The sequence below is a fragment of the Dermacentor variabilis genome, chromosome 2, assembly GCF_050947875.1.
Source record: "Dermacentor variabilis isolate Ectoservices chromosome 2, ASM5094787v1, whole genome shotgun sequence".
Classification (NCBI taxonomy): Eukaryota; Metazoa; Arthropoda; class Arachnida; order Ixodida; family Ixodidae; genus Dermacentor; species Dermacentor variabilis.
The window spans coordinates 52879633-52896495 of record NC_134569.1 but is presented as its reverse complement, the minus strand read 5'-3'; the positions used below and the strand labels follow the sequence as shown (position 1 = coordinate 52896495).

The following is a 16863-nucleotide window of genomic DNA, read 5'->3' as shown; positions in this document are numbered from 1 at the left end:
TTTAGCGTGAGACAGCTTCTACGAAGAAGCTTGCATGCATCTATCCACTGGTCATAAAAGATTTCATTAGCGCCGCTATGCTCAAATCCAAGTCAATCCAAGTAGTGTTTAGTATTTGGTTGCGTCTGTGGTTGGTTGCGCTCGTTGCAGCTGTCCGATTCGCGAAGAAAAAACCTTGATGCATATCGATGTATTGATACATCATTCCTATGGCTTTGTTTGATTTCGGAAACCACTACACACTTGATTGAAGTAGGCGATAAAGCGAACCTGCGTGTTGATTTTCCCTTTAGCCAGAGTGGAGTGCTGACCACTTCAACAGTGTCAATTCGCGGGGGCCAAATTTACTGCACCGAAACGTCGAGGGTGCCTGTCGATCAAAATACCGATTGTCTCCTTGGCTTATTCCATCGTACCGTAGAAATGGTGAGTCACAATACTCTCTGTTTGAATTATTTCGCTTCGCTGCTTGGAAGGCAAAGTTTAGCCCTATCTAGCCCTGCCTTCGTGTCAGGGGACAGAGACACGCATCGTATGTGCTATGCTCACGTTCGTAGACATTCTTACTTCCATGACGCTCGCCCGTAGTTTGAATATGTTCCCGTGTCAGTCGATTTATTTTTTTTCCTAGCCTTTCCTGGCTAATAATCCTGCTTAGTATTGCGTAATGTGATCAGGTGTTCACTGGGTGCTGTGATGGCTACTGCTAGTTCGACGTGTTGGATGCGTCTGGGACAACAAGCGTGGCGGCGACGCATGGCCTTGCGACCCTGGTCTTGGCCGGTGCTTTTTCTCGTGCTACCAGTATCTTTCGGTTTTGAGTCTGGGCACGCTTTCTACCCAGATAGCGTTTCGCGACCGTGGGGTCTGCTTCCGTTTTTTGGTGTGGTGTCGGAATAAAAACGTGTATGCCCCGTGAAACCATGCCTGCTCGAAAGGCGGCCATCTCTGAAATCGTATGATGCTCGCTCGTGGGTGTTCCTTCGCTCTGTTGCGGTATTTCGGCCGCATGTTTTGGGCTTGGGAAGGCGATAGCACTTAAAAAGCAAACGCAAAATATAACTTTCTTGCTTCCTTTGCTTCACTGCCCGTTCCTTCACTTGTGTGCACGACAAGCGTCGGCTGCAGCGATAAGATAGGTGGGCTCATTCATCGCGCGATGTCTGGCGCTTTTATGTTTCGTACAGGCGGGCGAAATTTTGGTCTAGTGTTTAGGTGAATCGCGGTGAAGAAAAGCGACTGATTGCACGAGTAATCTGTTCACGTTACGCAGGTTTAACTAGTACCTTAGGCGGCAGGAAAAATCGGAATTCATCGACCCAGTCGCTAGCTAGCTATGGCGTTTGCGCCTCTGAGGAAATCCGGAAACGAGGCGCGAACCTGTCTTTGGAGTCTGAGTGGTTATCCCGTGAAATACGGGTGGGGCGGGGATACTGAGCCGCACTAGTCAACTTAAAGGGTGGGGCCGAGGTGTAGCCACAACTGCCTGTGGGTTATGCTCAATATATGAATCCAGACTATAGTTATTGAGATTTTTAAACAACTCTTCCATGAGAAAGCAGCCACCCTGCAGAATGAGGCTTTGGAAAGCGCCCATGTACTACACCATGGGGAGGTGGGGGACAATAATATCACAGTAAAATATTTGGTCCACTTGGTCTGTATACTTCAAATACTTGTGCATGTGGATGCACATTATTTTCGTGTTCATCATAGGTGTTAACGACATGCACACACTATATAAAGTTTTGTGTAGCAACTCTTTTTGCTTTAACACATAATAAAACCATGTGCCATATCGACAGCAAGTCGAGTGTACTCAGGATTTATAAGGTATCTACGACTGTGGCCATTTTCAAAAAACATGCAGAAAGAGGTAGATGGGATTGCAGGGTGTTGATGCCATTGCCATTAGATGGCACCAGATTGGCTAAGAGTTCAGAGGCATGAAGCATTTATGAAATTATCTAGGAATCACTCTAGGGCAAAGAATCTCCTCCTGTCAGATGATCATGCGAAACAGCAGTGCGCAAGGATGGGACAGTGTTATGCCCTTCAGGCAATGGACATGCAGTGCTGATGGCTCTTCTTTCCTTTTTTTCTGCTCCTTTGTCATGTTGCCTTTTCAAGTGTATATACTTTAATAGCAAGAATTAATCATGTAAGCTGGTAGTCGTCACAGTGTCCTGTGTCGGTTCTACTTCTGTCCTTCCCAGTGTTCCCCCTTTGCACTGCTTTTCATTGTGATCCGTTATCAAATAGGTCAACTTTTTCATTATCCTTTCTATTTTTAATTCATTCCCTTAATGTTGTTCTGGGATGCAAGTAAATTGATTCTTTATAGTGCAAACTAAAACACTCACATAGAGAAAAGCCCACAAGGGCTAGCACTTGTCCACATGCTCTCTTTATGTGATCATCTTAGTCTGCGCTATCTTCTCCACACATGAACCAACTAGTCCAGCATTCAGTTATTTTGTCTTGCCAATTAAAGGGCCTATCTAAATGCTGTGGCTGTTTTCTTTGCTGCAGTCCACAGCAGAGTTCCTGAAGGGCCTTCCCTCTTACAACGAGAACAACTTCACCCGCTTCCAGGCAGACTCATCCTGCAGAACAACTGTAAGCACAGAATAGTCAAGTCTTAGTTTGTATCAACTTTCTGCTGGCCACTGTGCAGCCATTCTGAATGTGGCATTGATCAAACACATTTCTGTCAAACCAATGAGTTCCGTTCAGATAAGTTCCTATTGTAATTTAGTGGCACTTGTGTGTTATGTGTTGTAAGCATATATTAAATTGCACTGATGAGCTTATGGTTGCAGGTTCAATCCTGCCACAGCAGTCACATTTCAGTGAGAGTGGAATGCAATAACGTTCTTGTAGTTATATTTAGTGCAGGTTAAAGAATCCCAGGTGGTCAAAATTGATTTGGAGTCACCAACTAGATCCTGCCTCATAATAATATTGTAATTTTGGCATGTAAAACCCCAGAATTTAATTCCTTCTTCAGTAAATTATATGAATTCAGAAGGTGGAGGAAGTGTCACACTAGGAAAAATTGCCATCTACGTGACTGTAGTCTGCTGGGTCCATTTTAGTTTCTTTAAAGAGCAAACTTTGAACTTTGAAAAAGAATTCATCCTGATTAGAAATTGTACACAGGTCTGGTGCCTTGCTGTGGTGATTGCTTTACTATCTGAGCTGATCGGGTTGCTATCAATTTTTAGTGTGCGGCCAAATTAATTGACAGTTCTTGCAGTTTGTTTCCCATTGTAAAATTGATTGTGCAAGGTCCCAAGTTGCAGCTATAGAAGCTTAACTTGCCGATTAGCTACCTTTTCTGTTGAAGCTGGGTAGTGCCGATTGCCTGCTAATAGGTGGACAGACTTGTTGGGAAAAGCTTACTGTTTAAAAACCTAACCATGACTTCAGTCACTTTCTTGAAATATTTGCAAGATAGCCTAAAGCTGTTCTGTGTCCTTGGTTGACCTTCATAGCAGGAAATATTGCTTAGTAACATTATTATTGCTTTTAAGAATTGACCTCATTTGACTTACATCTGTTGTGATTTGCACAACTTGCAGCTTTCTTGCAGCTGCAATTCACCCATTTGTTGATGTGATTGACTTTTGGTAACATAATAATTAGATCTTTCCTCTCACTTGACCACATTCGAATACACCGAAAAGCACCTGTGCATTTATCCTGACAGCCATTAAATGCTTGAAACTGTGTTTCTTGTGTCTGTGTGTCCTTTCCGTTATGCCATTATCATCATGCTCTGGTGATCTCCTCAGGCTCAACTTCACCCTCACGAAAGAGCGAAGAGGAAAAACTAAACTTTGCTCACCATTACCCAGGAGATTAATCTCATGCTCCTGTAGCAATGTGCAATTAGGAGCTGAGCGCACCTAGAGTAACTGTACATGCTTCCTGCAGCAGCAGAGTTCACGGAGGTCGGCCATATTGTGTGCAAAATGAACCATGGTTGTGAGGGAAAGCCACACGTCACATTTGTAAGGACCAGGCTCATTGCGAGAACAATCGTGGTTGACTTGCGCTACCCCCATGTTTTATCTACTCTACCTTTGACACTCGAGGACCACTTTATTACAAACTTAACACGCATAAGCTATGGTAGTTGTCTTCTGAACGAATAGAAATATCCTCTTGCTGGCACGTCGCCTAGCACTGAATTATTCATTGTGCACAGCATGGTAGTGCCATCTGTTGTAACGCATGTCAATCAACTCCGAACGTGTCCAAAATACGAAAGAAAAAAGGTGCTCATTATTTGATTATTGTATTGAGAAAAAGAAAATATAATTTCAAAAGCAGCTGTCTTTACGATTGTCATCAAAGAAAGCACGAAACTGTAATAATGTTGCAGCACTACCATCTCCAACTTTGTTTATATCTGCCCTAGTTTCAGGTTCTCCATGCTACATGGTTGCTTTTTGAACCACGTGACCATGCTCAACGAACGGCGGTGTGAGTGGCACATGGAAAATAGACTTGCAACTCTGGCTAACTATGGGGAACCATATAGGAGCCATGCACAGTAACTCTAGGTTCACCAACCACTGATCTGTCACTCAGCATTCACAAGTGGCAATTTGTGTGGGTTTAGCGCACCATGCAGACCCTTAGAGTTGGGTTGTCTGTGTGTTTATTTTGGAGGCTACAGCAGACAATATTAGCTAGGCAAAGACAACATCATCACAAGGAAGTTGTGAGGAGATAGTGGTGCTCACTGAGGGGTCTATTGGTGTCATGGTAGATGAGTTCGGAGCTGAACAAATTGCTGAAGTATGCATATTTTTGTGTTCTTTATTCATTCTTTAAGTTCTTTTTTTTTATTTATTTCAGCTTTGTGCAATTTTAAACACATTTGCATGTACCACGAAGGTCAAGTTAACAGAAGTTGACTAGGTTTTGCTTGTTGGTAGCACACATTTGAACACGTCAGCTGTGGAAGTTGTGCTTATCTGTTGTCTATAATAGTCATGCTTTATTGGCTTGAGTAAGGTTGACTTGTTCAGCATTTTCTTCTCATGCTTGACTATTTTTTAGCTTGGCAGCCAATTAATAGTACTCGCATTGATGAACGCTTTTGCATTTTGCACTCCATTGAAGGTGCGGAGGCCATCAGTGTACCTTCCCACACGTGAACACCCATCTGATCAGGGTAAGATGTTGCGGCACTGCATTGGCGCTATGACTGAGGATATAGAAATAATACGGCTTAACTGGCAGTTAAAGTAAAGTGGTTATGGGCTGTTTCAGCTTTCAATGGGTCCATCTTTAGGCCATTCCAAAAAATTATAATGTCATGACAGTGATAGACTTGAATGCTCTTAGAAGAGTATTGTTATTAAAGTGAGTTAATGCTTTAAGGTATTAATTTTTATTTTAGTTTTGACAGCATCTTCACAGAGCTGGATAGCTACCAATAAAGAAGGATAATGTTGTATGTGAAAGCAAGTACTGACTCAGCCGATGAACCATTGGGAACATAGTCTGCATATGAACTGTCCACATGTACAAAAATGTCGTGAAATCCATTAAAACACATTGACATCACGAGCATGGTGGGCTAGGCACAAAATTCTCGAATAGAATTTTGACTTTAGTTTTCTTTGCTAATAACCTATCATTTCTTTCCTTTTTTGCATAAAAGAAATGTGAATCAGGTTTTGAAAGAATATTTCACCAGTTTAAGCTAAGCTAAGAGTTGGGACTGGTCTTAGCAAGTTCTTAAAGTCATGCTGTAAGCTAAATTCCTAGCTTTGGAATCGCTTGTTCATAAGTACTGTAATGCCCAAGCTTTGGTTCCACACATACAGCTAGTACAGCTCTTTTCAGTATGATGGGCTCGTTTGCCACAGTAGATAGTCCTTCCAGGCACACAAAAAAGAAATATTTTATAATTGGAGCATCTAAAGCAACACTTTAAGCACTCACAGACATCAATCTTTATAATGTGCACTGTCGAAATGCCATTTCAGTGATCACAACTGAGAAGACCAACATCCTGCTGCGATACCTCCACCAGCAGTGGGACAAAAAGGTAAGATGTATGCCTGCAAAGCATGTGAGCTAAAGAATGCTCTCCTAATATTGTTTTACTACCTGTGTTTGAGATCCTGTAAGCATCAACTTGGCAAAAGTAAACAGTATCTGGAATGCATTGGTGTAGTTGCAAGGAGAACCAGTTTATGGCACAGCAGTCATAGCACACAACTACCACACTGACATACTGAAAAAAGATGTGCTTAATCTGCAAGCTCCTTTTATCCAAATTATTTTTTTTGTCCTCGCATGAATTTCTGTGCTGATAGATAATGGGTTAGTATAGGACTACTTGGCATTGCTGCTACTTACTTTCCAGCAGCTGTCAGCCTTAAAGAGACACTAAAGAGAACTCAGCCAGTTTACACTGATAATGTATTCCATGAAAACTTAATTTTCGTTGATTTTGCAATAATAGATTAATTATCTGTGGAGAAAATGAAGGTGAAAGTTACATTTCCTGAATTTTGTGCTAAAACTCAAGTGAAACCGTCAGTGTGATGTCACGAATTTCAATGTATTTCTTTATTTAGGCCGCTTTGGCTCAGTAAAAGTTTCTGAAACGTGCCATGTTTAATGTTTGGCTCCTTTAGAATACAATGTAGCCTATGTTTCCCAATAAGCAAATAATTGCGTTCTAGCAGATGCCGTCAAAATCCGTGATGGGTTAGCGGGCATAAAATTCAAGGTGGCGTCGCCAGCTGTTACTATTTTTTGCACCTTTTCTCACAGTGAGAGTGGCGTTTTTGGTATTGTAGGGGTGTAATTTACTAATACAAGTGAAATAATTTTTTCTCTGTAGTGTTCCTTTAATTTGTGCTAGTGAATCATCGCAGTGCATCAACATAGCAGGGGCAGCATGGATTAGCCAACAGGGACACTAGCCAACATGTGAAAAGGCTGGCACCTGAATAACATAGGTACAGCGCGACAGTTTTTTGGGAATAAGACAGGAAAGAATGCTGGCTTTCAGCTGAGCTTACTGAATAAATTTCGATCGAAGAAGTTACTGAAGTGTCGACCGAGGAATCAATATTCTCTATCAGATAGGTGAAGTGAAGGTGTACTAATGCATCGATCCACGGCCTTCCTGACGAAAAAAAGAAAGCTTCTAAAATTTCTTTCTTCTTTTTGTTCTTGCTTTTTTTTCTGAAACCTTGCCTTGTGGAATAATGGCTTGCATTTGCATTCTTTGCAGTGTATAGCCATATGGCTGCCATACCCATTATTTAATTTATAGGCATGCTGCCTGGCCCAGTCATTAAAGCATTGGCCTTTTTGACCTATATATATAACTTTCCAATATCCATCGATATTTCGTAGATGACTTCTGACTGTCAACCAGTAAATCTGTTTTCGTGACCAATATTGCACCGTCGAATAGTCTTGTTGTTATTCTTATTTATGCACTTTGGAAAGTCTACAAGGGGCGGAAAGCAACAAATTGATTTCATATCGGATCGCTATTTTCTTCAAATTGTGAGAAAACTTGTGTACCTACACAATGACATGCAATGGTCTTTGACCTTTTTCTTTTCCTTTATGACCTATTTTTCTGCTCTTGACCCTCTGAACAAGGCTTTCACAATCAGGTGTGATAACACTGTTAAGATAGACAGCAGCTATCAGTTTTTCTACCTGGTTTGTTAAACTGATTTCAGCCTTGTGCTCACACAATTTGTTAAAGGGGCCCTGAACCACCCCTCGGGCTTGGTGATATAACATAGTCCGCAGGTAGCATACGCTGTTGTGAACATCTCAGCAAAGTTTTGCTGTCGTATGCGGTCTGTGGAGCTCACAAGTGGAACGCGAAGTCACCTTTTTCTCAAATGCTCTCGTTTCAAAAACTCCATGATCCTCGCTGTCTTCTGTGTGCTTTATTTCATCATAAAGCACACTCCAATGAGCGGCTGCCATTGGTCGCTGCGCTCGGCTACACCGCGGCCGCCGTGAGGTGCCGCCACGAGTCCAGTGGCTAAGCACAATGCGACTCTCTGAGGACAGCTGCTTTTGGCTTACGTTTAGCGTGACATGGGCACCAAATCGGAAATTTGAACTGTGCGCCATGGGGACGTCTCCGCCGTAGCCTTCGCAGTGCAAGGCATTGGAGGAAGAAGGGGAGCACAGCTGTGGCCGTGTTTGATTGCCGATAACTCCGCTTCTGATGAACGCATTGAAGTACTTTTTGCAGCAAAGTGGTTCTGAAATAGCCTATCTTCACTTCAAATATCTTTCTCCACTTCGATAAAAAGTGATTCAGGGCCCCTTTAAGGGCAGCCTGAATACACTGGTGGGAATGCCTCTTTTTATTAACGTTGAATGACCACTATCAAAAGGGAGGTCATTCTTAGCGCTCCTAGGCTGATAGCACCAACAAGTAGGTTCAAAACAGAAAGGTCAAAGACCATTGCATTTCATTCCTTGAAGGGGCAGCGCAATAAGACGAAGACAGAAGGCAGGAACACACAAGACAGTGCTGAACTCACAACTAACTTTATTCGAAGGCATACACACACTTATGTACACAACCCATAGCCACGTGCTCTCCCATCGCTGGCGTCATTATCAGTGCGCAGGCAAAAAACGCAAAACCCTTTAATCTAATGCTACGCTATGAGGCGCCTTAAAAATTCAAATTCACTGTCATGCAAATTTAATGATGGCATGCTTACACAATGCGACCCTTTATTCCTGATATAGTAGGCCTCAATAATCTCCCTCGTGGTCTTTTTTTTGAGGCCTACTATATCGGGGAAGAAAGGGTCGCATTGTGTAAGCATGCCATCATTAAATTTGCATGACAGTGAATTTGAATTTTTAAGCCGCCTCATAGCGTAGCATTAGATTAAAGAGTTTTGCGTTTTTTGCCTGTGCACTGATAATGACGCCATCGATGGGAGAGCACGTGGCTATGGGTTGTGTACATAAGTGTGTGTATGGCTTCGAATAAAGTTAGTTGTGAGTTCAGCGCTGTCCTGTGTGTTCCTGCCTTCTGTCTTCGTCTTATTGCGCTGCCCCTTCAAGATGTTCAACCGGTACCAACTCGCCCAAATGTCGATCCTTTTGCACTTCATTCCGTACGTACATAAGTTCTCTCGCAATTAGAAGAAAATAGTAACCAGATATGAAATCAATTTGTTTTTTTACGCCCCTTGTAAACTTTCCAAAGTGGGTGTCCCAAATATGAATAACAAGAAGACTATTTGACAGATCAACATTGGTCATGAAAACAGATTTACCGATTGCCAATTAGAAGTCGTCTACGAAATACCAATGGATTGTGGAAAGTTATATATAGGTCAAACAGGCCAATGCTTTAATGACTGAGCCAGGCAGCTTGTCTATAACTTAAAATATAGGTATGGCAGCCATATGACTGTGCATTGCAAAAATGAAGAAAGAAAGAGAAATTTTAGCTTTTTACACCAGGAAGGCCGCAGATCGATGCATCAGTACACCTTCACTTCACCTATCTGGCAGAATTTTCATTCCTCGGTCAACACTGTTATGTATAATCACGTATGTGTAGTTGCGCATGCACCGGGTTCTTCCCCGTACAAAAGCGGCCAGAATTTCTTCAATAAACTCAGTTGAGAGTCTGCATTTTTTCCTGTCTCTTTTGTTTTTCCTTCCCGAAAAGCTGTTGTGCTCTACCTACGTTATTCAGTATGAACCAACTCGTCCAAATCAAGCTGTTGTTGCAGGCAGCTGCTTAGGACTGCAGCAGCTGCACTGTAGTAAAGTTAGGGCTAAGTAGGTGTCATGGTTGGTCGACGAATCATAAAACCTTTTTGTGCTACTGAGGTGAACCTTGCCCTTTCACATTTTGAGTTCTATTTTGTGTTTTTGGTTGAATCCCAATGTATATCGCAATTTGTTGGCACTACATTTAATAAGATAGGAGATAGAAACATGTATTGCAACACCCATGTAAATTGCTTAGGACCAATTTGTGAAAATGGGGTCCTCCTGGAAATTGGCTTTGCATACTCTAGTTAATTCAACCTTCCTTTTTAATTGCATGAAAAAGTGCCAAATGGTATCTGCCATTTGGCTGTTTCCTTTAGTTTTAATGTTGGATAACTCAGACAGTGTTACCCATGTATGGTTCACATTAAATTGGTTGAAGTTATAAGTTCACCTTTCTTGCTTTGTGCTTACATGTGGAGAGTACTAACTTTAAATGGCACTTACAAAACAATGATGTCTTTTTTATTTGTTAATGTTACATTTATTTTTCTTGCAAGATTGTAAACTAGCTGAGTAGAACTTGTTGCTGGGCGAGTTGGTTGGGATCTAAAGAATACATTGTTGTGCCAAAAAAGGAAAATAAACACTTGGGAAGGAAGAGTACGAAACATCGTACATTGTTGCGCCAAAAAAGGAAAATAAAGACTTGGGAAGGAAGAGTACGAAACATCGTTTCGTACTCTTCCTTCCCAAGTCTTTATTTTCCTTTTTTGGCGCAACAATGTATTCTTTAGATCTGCAAACTTGCTGCTTTTTTTTTAAAGTTTTTACTCTGTGAATTTCTCCAAAATGTTTCATGGCCCAAATTCAAATTGTAAGATCGGCATTAGACCAATTGCAATCACCTGTTTTCTATAACAGCATTGTTGTGTTCCTTATGCATTAGTGTGCATACAGGTAAAACTTGCCCTCAATGGATTTTTGTGCCTTGGCTGGACTTGTGTGTTCTATTATTGGTATGAACATACACGCGTTTGTCCAAAATGCTCTATGGCCTTGGCATCAGAGTAATACCATAGCAGCTTTTGGGTGAAGCTTAACGTTATGTAGCTCCTGCGTCTAGGTTTTGTTCACTGTTGTGTTGTTCAGCGGAATAAGGGTGGAGGGAAACATGTGATCTGTCCCATCCCCAATGTTTCCCTCCACCCTTATTCCGCTTAACAACACAATATGATGCACAAATTGGCCCAACAGTCAACAATTTCGTTTACTGCTCGCAAGTTTTGTCTCTAGAAGGGAACAGCAGCACGCAAATATAATTGCTTTATCTTGCTCCTCAGTGCAGCTCTTCAGATAGACGTGCAGATGTTTGTACATGTGTAGAAGACTAATGTGATAGAATGTAAAACAGACAGGAGGGACTCATTCTTTTTTTCTTTGTTCTTATGTGCCTGTCTTTTTTTCTTGTGCCAAACCTTGCAAGCCAAAGGTTTTTGTGCTTTTCTGGCTGGCTTTGTTGTCTTACAGCAGAGCAGCTCAAAGAAGCGCGATGCCGGACGTAGCGGTCTCCCCCTGGACGATGAGACAGCATCCAGAAAAAGGGCGCGCACCGATACATCCAACACCGACGCTGACTCGCCATGAGATTGCCAAGCAATGTTGCCAATGTTGGCCTGGCAGGACAGAGAGTGGTGTCCAAGAGAGACTGGGGGGTTCCTGGAATGTCTTTGCTGGCATTATTTGCTGCACAGTGGGGTCTTATTAAAAGGAGGAAGAGGAGCTTGAGAATGCTGGCACCAATGAGCATGTGCAAAGTGTTTGATGAGTTATGGGGAGGGGGTTGGTTGGGCTTGGGGGGTATGCTTCTCTTTATTTCTTTTTCTCCAATTTGGAGGTAAGGATGGGGGGAGGGGGGAGCCATTTGTCAGCTTCTTTTACTCGAGCTGTGGTATTTTGATTTAGTTACTTGAGCATTGCTCTCTTGTGATGTCGACATTTGTGAGAGCCTGTTAATGTAGAGCCTCTCAATCGGTGCTCCTTTGGTCACTTTGCTAAGCAGCGTCATTATCTGATCTGTCACTTGAACTGGTTCCACCTCTACATGAGATGTGCACTCACTTCGTCATCCTTTCCGATTTCTACCATCTGTGTAAAAAAAACACAGTTGCACTTTCGTTCCGTGCCGAAATCTGAAAGTAAAACGAAGAGGGAGTGCAAAGAGTGGAAAATGCCACAGAGGGGCTTTACATTAAAGCGCGAAGGCATCTACCAAAGAGAGCAAAACTTCTGTAAAAAGGGCCTGGAGATACAATCTGCTGACGCTCAAAGGTTGGGATAGACAACATACATGTTGTTTGTGCCCCTCCCTTTTGTGTGACAGCATATATCTATGTACATGTTTTCACTCTGGGAGTTGTAAACGTCAGCTGTTTGACCATTTTTCACTAAGATTCATTGCAGTGGTGGAGTGAGTGAATATGAATGCAGTAATGTGATTCACAAGCACCTGACTACTTATAGTAATTGAGGTGCACAGTCTTGAAGGTAAAAACTTGTGTGCAAGTAAACAGATTAACTGAAGGCGATGGGACACAACTTGTTTTGCTGCGCATATATTGTTTTTGGGCGCATGCAGTTTCACATAGTTCAAACGGACGGCAACAGACCATAAGGTATTAAATGAAAGCACCAGGCCCTAAGTCACATTAAAAACGTCTGAATGCTCATGAACTGTTTGGTTGAATTAGAATAGCTTGGCATAAAGTGCTAAACACATTGCAGCTGGCCTGTAACCAGCTCTCAGTAGGGTCACTGCACTGTAGCAGCAGAGTTGGTAAGATGATTATGTCATTCTTTCCAGGCTTGAACTTTAAACTGCAGGAGGCATTAGTAACATTTCTTCGTATGCGAGCATAAAACAGAACCTACTGGTGTCTGTTGGAAGTTTCATTTGTGGCTTCTGAAAGTGTACGATGTGCATGGGGAAGTTCTACATTTTCAGGTTGGCATATCATGCTAGAAGGCATCTTCATTTATCATATTGAGAAATGTTGGCATTGCGATTTGTTGCGTTGAGGCGTTTGCTCGATGCGAAAACTGGGCCATGCGTAGGTACCGTTTATTGCGTTTGCACATTGTGCTTTCAGAATTTCACTTACTTTCTCTGTTTCCTTCAATGATGTGTATGTGTAAGAGTCAGAGTGAAACGTTGGGAACACAGTTCAATTTAGGAAATGTTGTTACAGTGGTCAGCTTGCACACTTCAAGTCTTGCATTTAATTTTGACACTTAGCTTATGTCACTGTGCGTATTAAGCTGCATGTGTGCTACCCATTTTCTATTTAAGCAGTCTGCTTTTAGTTGCATCTGTTGGTAAATTGCTTCTAGGCTATCAAGTCCTGTTTAATGATCTGAGTGAAGATTTATCAGCTATTTTCACGAAAAGTGAGCACTTCATTATCAATGTTTTTGACACTTTATGTTGGAAGTAATGTACATTTGCATCATCATTATTGCCTTCATAAGCAGAAGTAAAGGCATGGTTGTTGTGAGCCTACACAGATGACATGTCCAAGTATAATACATAACATATTAGATAACATGCTAGAGTCAAAATTATCATGTTGTAAGCACTGTTTAGGCCCAGGCACAGAAAGGTAGCTGTGTAATGGTTTTGCCTGACCTGGGTCTAGCTTGCTTGAAGTCTGTGTAGATAGAGCTTGCTTTACAATGCTGCAACTGTCACAACAGTGAGGGTCAATGCAAAGCATTTGCCTATGTTATGCCATGCAGAGTGAAACAGTGTAGTTGCCATAGTATCTTATTTTCCTCAATTTTTCATAACCTGTGTGAAAACCAAAACTAGACACAACTTATGCTGGGCATCTATTGTACTACATTGTCCAAGTTTACCACATTATGTGCTCATTGGAGTATACTAGTGTGTCAATGCTGTTCACGTGCTTGCCCTTGCATGTCCTTTCTGTGTTGTTATATGCTCCAAAAATGTTCAGCCCCTTGTGACAGTGTTGGGAGGGCGCTTGAGGCTTTGTGTATATGCCGCAGTCACTGGCATTAGTTTGTTTTGAGGGCTATTGCGGCTCCTACTCTACAACCTGTAAAGAGCAGGGTAGTGTCGGTGATTGCAGCACCTTCGTAAGACATTGTGCCCCCTCTTGCTCTGGTTGCACGGGGCTGCTGACTTTTTTTTTTTAAATAACAGCTGGTATGCATGTATGTTGTGTCACTGGGGACGAAACCTTTTGGACCACGAATGCTGGAAAAGAAAAAAAATGTGTCCAGGCAAATGCGTACAGCCGCAGTCCTCCAGGTGAGTCTACGCTCGTAGTGGGGACACTATAGTGCATCAGTTTGGACATAGACATTAGGCACTTGCTGTGAATTAATTGGTGCCTTTGCACAACTTGACAGCCGCTATCTTCGCCAGGCACACATGTGCCCACAGCGCTAATGTCACCTGGACTTCAGGGTTTGGGGCTTCACAGTTTTAACTTACTCTGTGATTCCATTTCAATCCCTGATGTGACACCTGGCAAATTGGCAATTGGTTTTTAAAATTGTATGTGCTGGGTGCCTAGACAGGAAGAATTGGCATTTTTTTCTCTGACAATCGTTTCTTGAAATTTATGTGCTGGCCGCCTAGGCAGGAAAAATGGCATCTTTTTCTCTGCGGCACCTGTTGGCCATAAACGTTTCGTCCCCGGTTTGCGCACGTACTCTCCATGTGTTTTCATGAGCACACTGCGTCATGGACGTCATTGTCTTCGTCGTTTCGTTCTGTTAACAAATTGTCCCTGTCCGTGTGTGGATCGTGTCGTGATGGCGGCGGCGGCGATGCGGAAAAAGTAGCTCCGTGTCGGTTCAGTCTCCATGTACGCGGATGCATTTGCATCCTCGCGTGTAGGCTACTATCGTGTTGCCGCGCTTTTCTCTGCCGCCGGCCTCTTACGCGGCTCGCTTTTTTTCCCCCCTCACCTGCCTTTTGACGCACGCCGCAAATCCGCGGTTGCTGCTCTTTCCTCATGGGACGGCTATAGGAACGAGATTTGCAATTACAAACTATGCATATCTTTGCATTTGGATAGCGACGAGCTAGCCTCTTCGGTTATTTTTCTCGGCGAACCCACGACCAGCCGCTTTTGAAGGCGTGTTTGGTTTAGTACTCTTTGTGCTGTTGTGTCGGGGAAAAAGGCCTTGATTTTCTTTTTTTCCCCTCCTACCGTTCGCCTTTGTCGTTTCGTGGCGGCACTGTCGCGTGGTCACTTTCTCGCCACGAAAGCTTACGGGACACGGGTTCCACGCGATGTGGGGATTTCGGCTCTATTAAGGCCTGGCGCTCCTAATTTCACGTACCACTGTGTGGTCGCGTCGGCTACGACTGATTGAATCTTTGGATTCGAGGCAACGTGCCCAAACCTAGCAGAAATTCAGTTCGCCGATCCGTGCCCCGTAAACTTTTGTGGCCGACTGTACACGTCTCGTACTTTTCGTTGTGTCGCGGCTTCCTGTTCTTCCTGTTCTTCTTTCCCCATTCCTTCTTTTTTTTTTTTTTTGTAGCGTGGTCACGAATGCGTGTGCGAGAAATTGCAGTTTGCCTTTTTTAGCCACTCAATAAAAGTTTACAGTATGCGTGCTTGGCCAATTGTTGCAAGGGGCCGCGTTTGCCCTTGACGGCCTCCAGTTCAGAGGTCATAATCGGGAGGAATGAAACATATGCCGGGACAATGCAGTAATTCTGTACCGATTCATTTCCTTTGCGCGCTTCGTCAGTAGACACGATTGGCGATGTTGTCTTTTCAGTGGCGTCGCTGGCTTGGACTTGATTCATGTGCTCACTTTGCAAGGCGTCACGAATTTCGACAGCTTCAGTGCAGTGCTAGATGAGTGTGTTAAAAATTGCAATGAACGATTACCGTATTTCTCAAAATTTTTATGGATTTATTTTTCAGTACGGGAACGGCCAGAACACGCGGAAATGCAGTTAAAGCCGTGACGTTGTAGCTATTGGCGGCGAGGAGTTACGGAGTCGCCATCTATCGGAAGCGCCTCGCTGGCGTAGTATGAGGGATCACGTGGCGCGCTCCTCATAGGTTTTGCTGTCAGCGCTCACTGAAAACACCACGCGCGAGCTCTCCCGGACATTTCTGTAAGTACTTTCGAAATGAGAGAAGTTTCTTACTGTCTAAATAATAATCTTGGGCAAACTGAAAGCACAAAATCGTTTACAGACGCTATCTCTTTACCGAATACGTACAGTGAACGCCACTGCGCGCTGTCGCCGCGATGGAGTCTCCCGAACCGGCTTCTTGCGTGAAAGGTAGGTAAACGCTGAGAGCAAACTATCTGAAATATGTTCTTATAGTGTTTGTGGAGCGTAATAGAATGAAGCCTCAATGCAGCGATCGCGCAGATTCGCAGCGACCGACTGCGCGTCTGCATGCTTGTCCGCGCACTGTTTCGCTTTCTCCGCGCTTGCGTTTTCGCACCGTGCCATGAGCTTTAGGCCGCAGAATATGAGCATTTGACAGTATACAAGCAACCATTGTTGCGTGGGCGCTATCAGAGCTGTTCAAAAATAATTTCATTGTAGACTTCGACGCCTACGGGGACTGTGATGTGCCGTCGCGATGGTTCAATCTTTTTTTTCTTCTAAATTCTTTGACCTTTCAATACTATTTCTCGAGTTGCGTCGCACTGTATGTTTATCGGTGTTCTCAGCGTGCAATTCCCCGCTGCTCCTTTTTTGTAATCCAGTGCATTAATTCATAACACAAACATGACCATATGCCATGCTTTTTTAAAATGTGCTTCTTACCGCTGCCTTTCCACTCCACTGAACTTGCCAGTTTCTACAGCATCGACAAGTTCATAGACCAAACCGTCATGACATTAGTCGGGCAGCGGACTCGGGCGAGCGTCTCAGTGCGCGTTTTCAGAACATCGCAGACCGGGCGCCGTAGCAGAAATCTTCCTCGCGTCTGTGCTTGCTGCATACCCGAGTTGTAGCCGATGACTGTTTGCCGGTTTTATGTTTCGCGAGCCAAGCTTCACACAGCTGCTTGTCCTGCGGCTACGTGTGAA

General features: G+C 43.3%; 1 protein-coding gene across 2 annotated transcripts; it reads left to right on the top strand.

Annotated features, from left to right (window-relative positions):
• Positions 1-107: 107 nt before the first annotated feature.
• Positions 108-11568, top strand: LOC142571838 (DET1- and DDB1-associated protein 1). Of its 2 annotated transcripts, none has more exons than XM_075680485.1 (5): positions 108-426; positions 2533-2619; positions 5137-5188; positions 6009-6070; positions 11290-11568. In XM_075680485.1, the coding sequence occupies exons 1-5, from the start codon at positions 424-426 to the stop codon at positions 11404-11406; spliced, it is 321 nt and encodes a 106-aa protein (XP_075536600.1). In that variant the 5' UTR covers positions 108-423; the 3' UTR covers positions 11407-11568. The 2 variants fall into 2 exon arrangements, with proteins under 2 accessions (XP_075536600.1, XP_075536599.1); XM_075680484.1 differs by having other exon boundaries at positions 293-426; positions 11293-11568.
• Positions 11569-16863: the final 5295 nt, after the last annotated feature.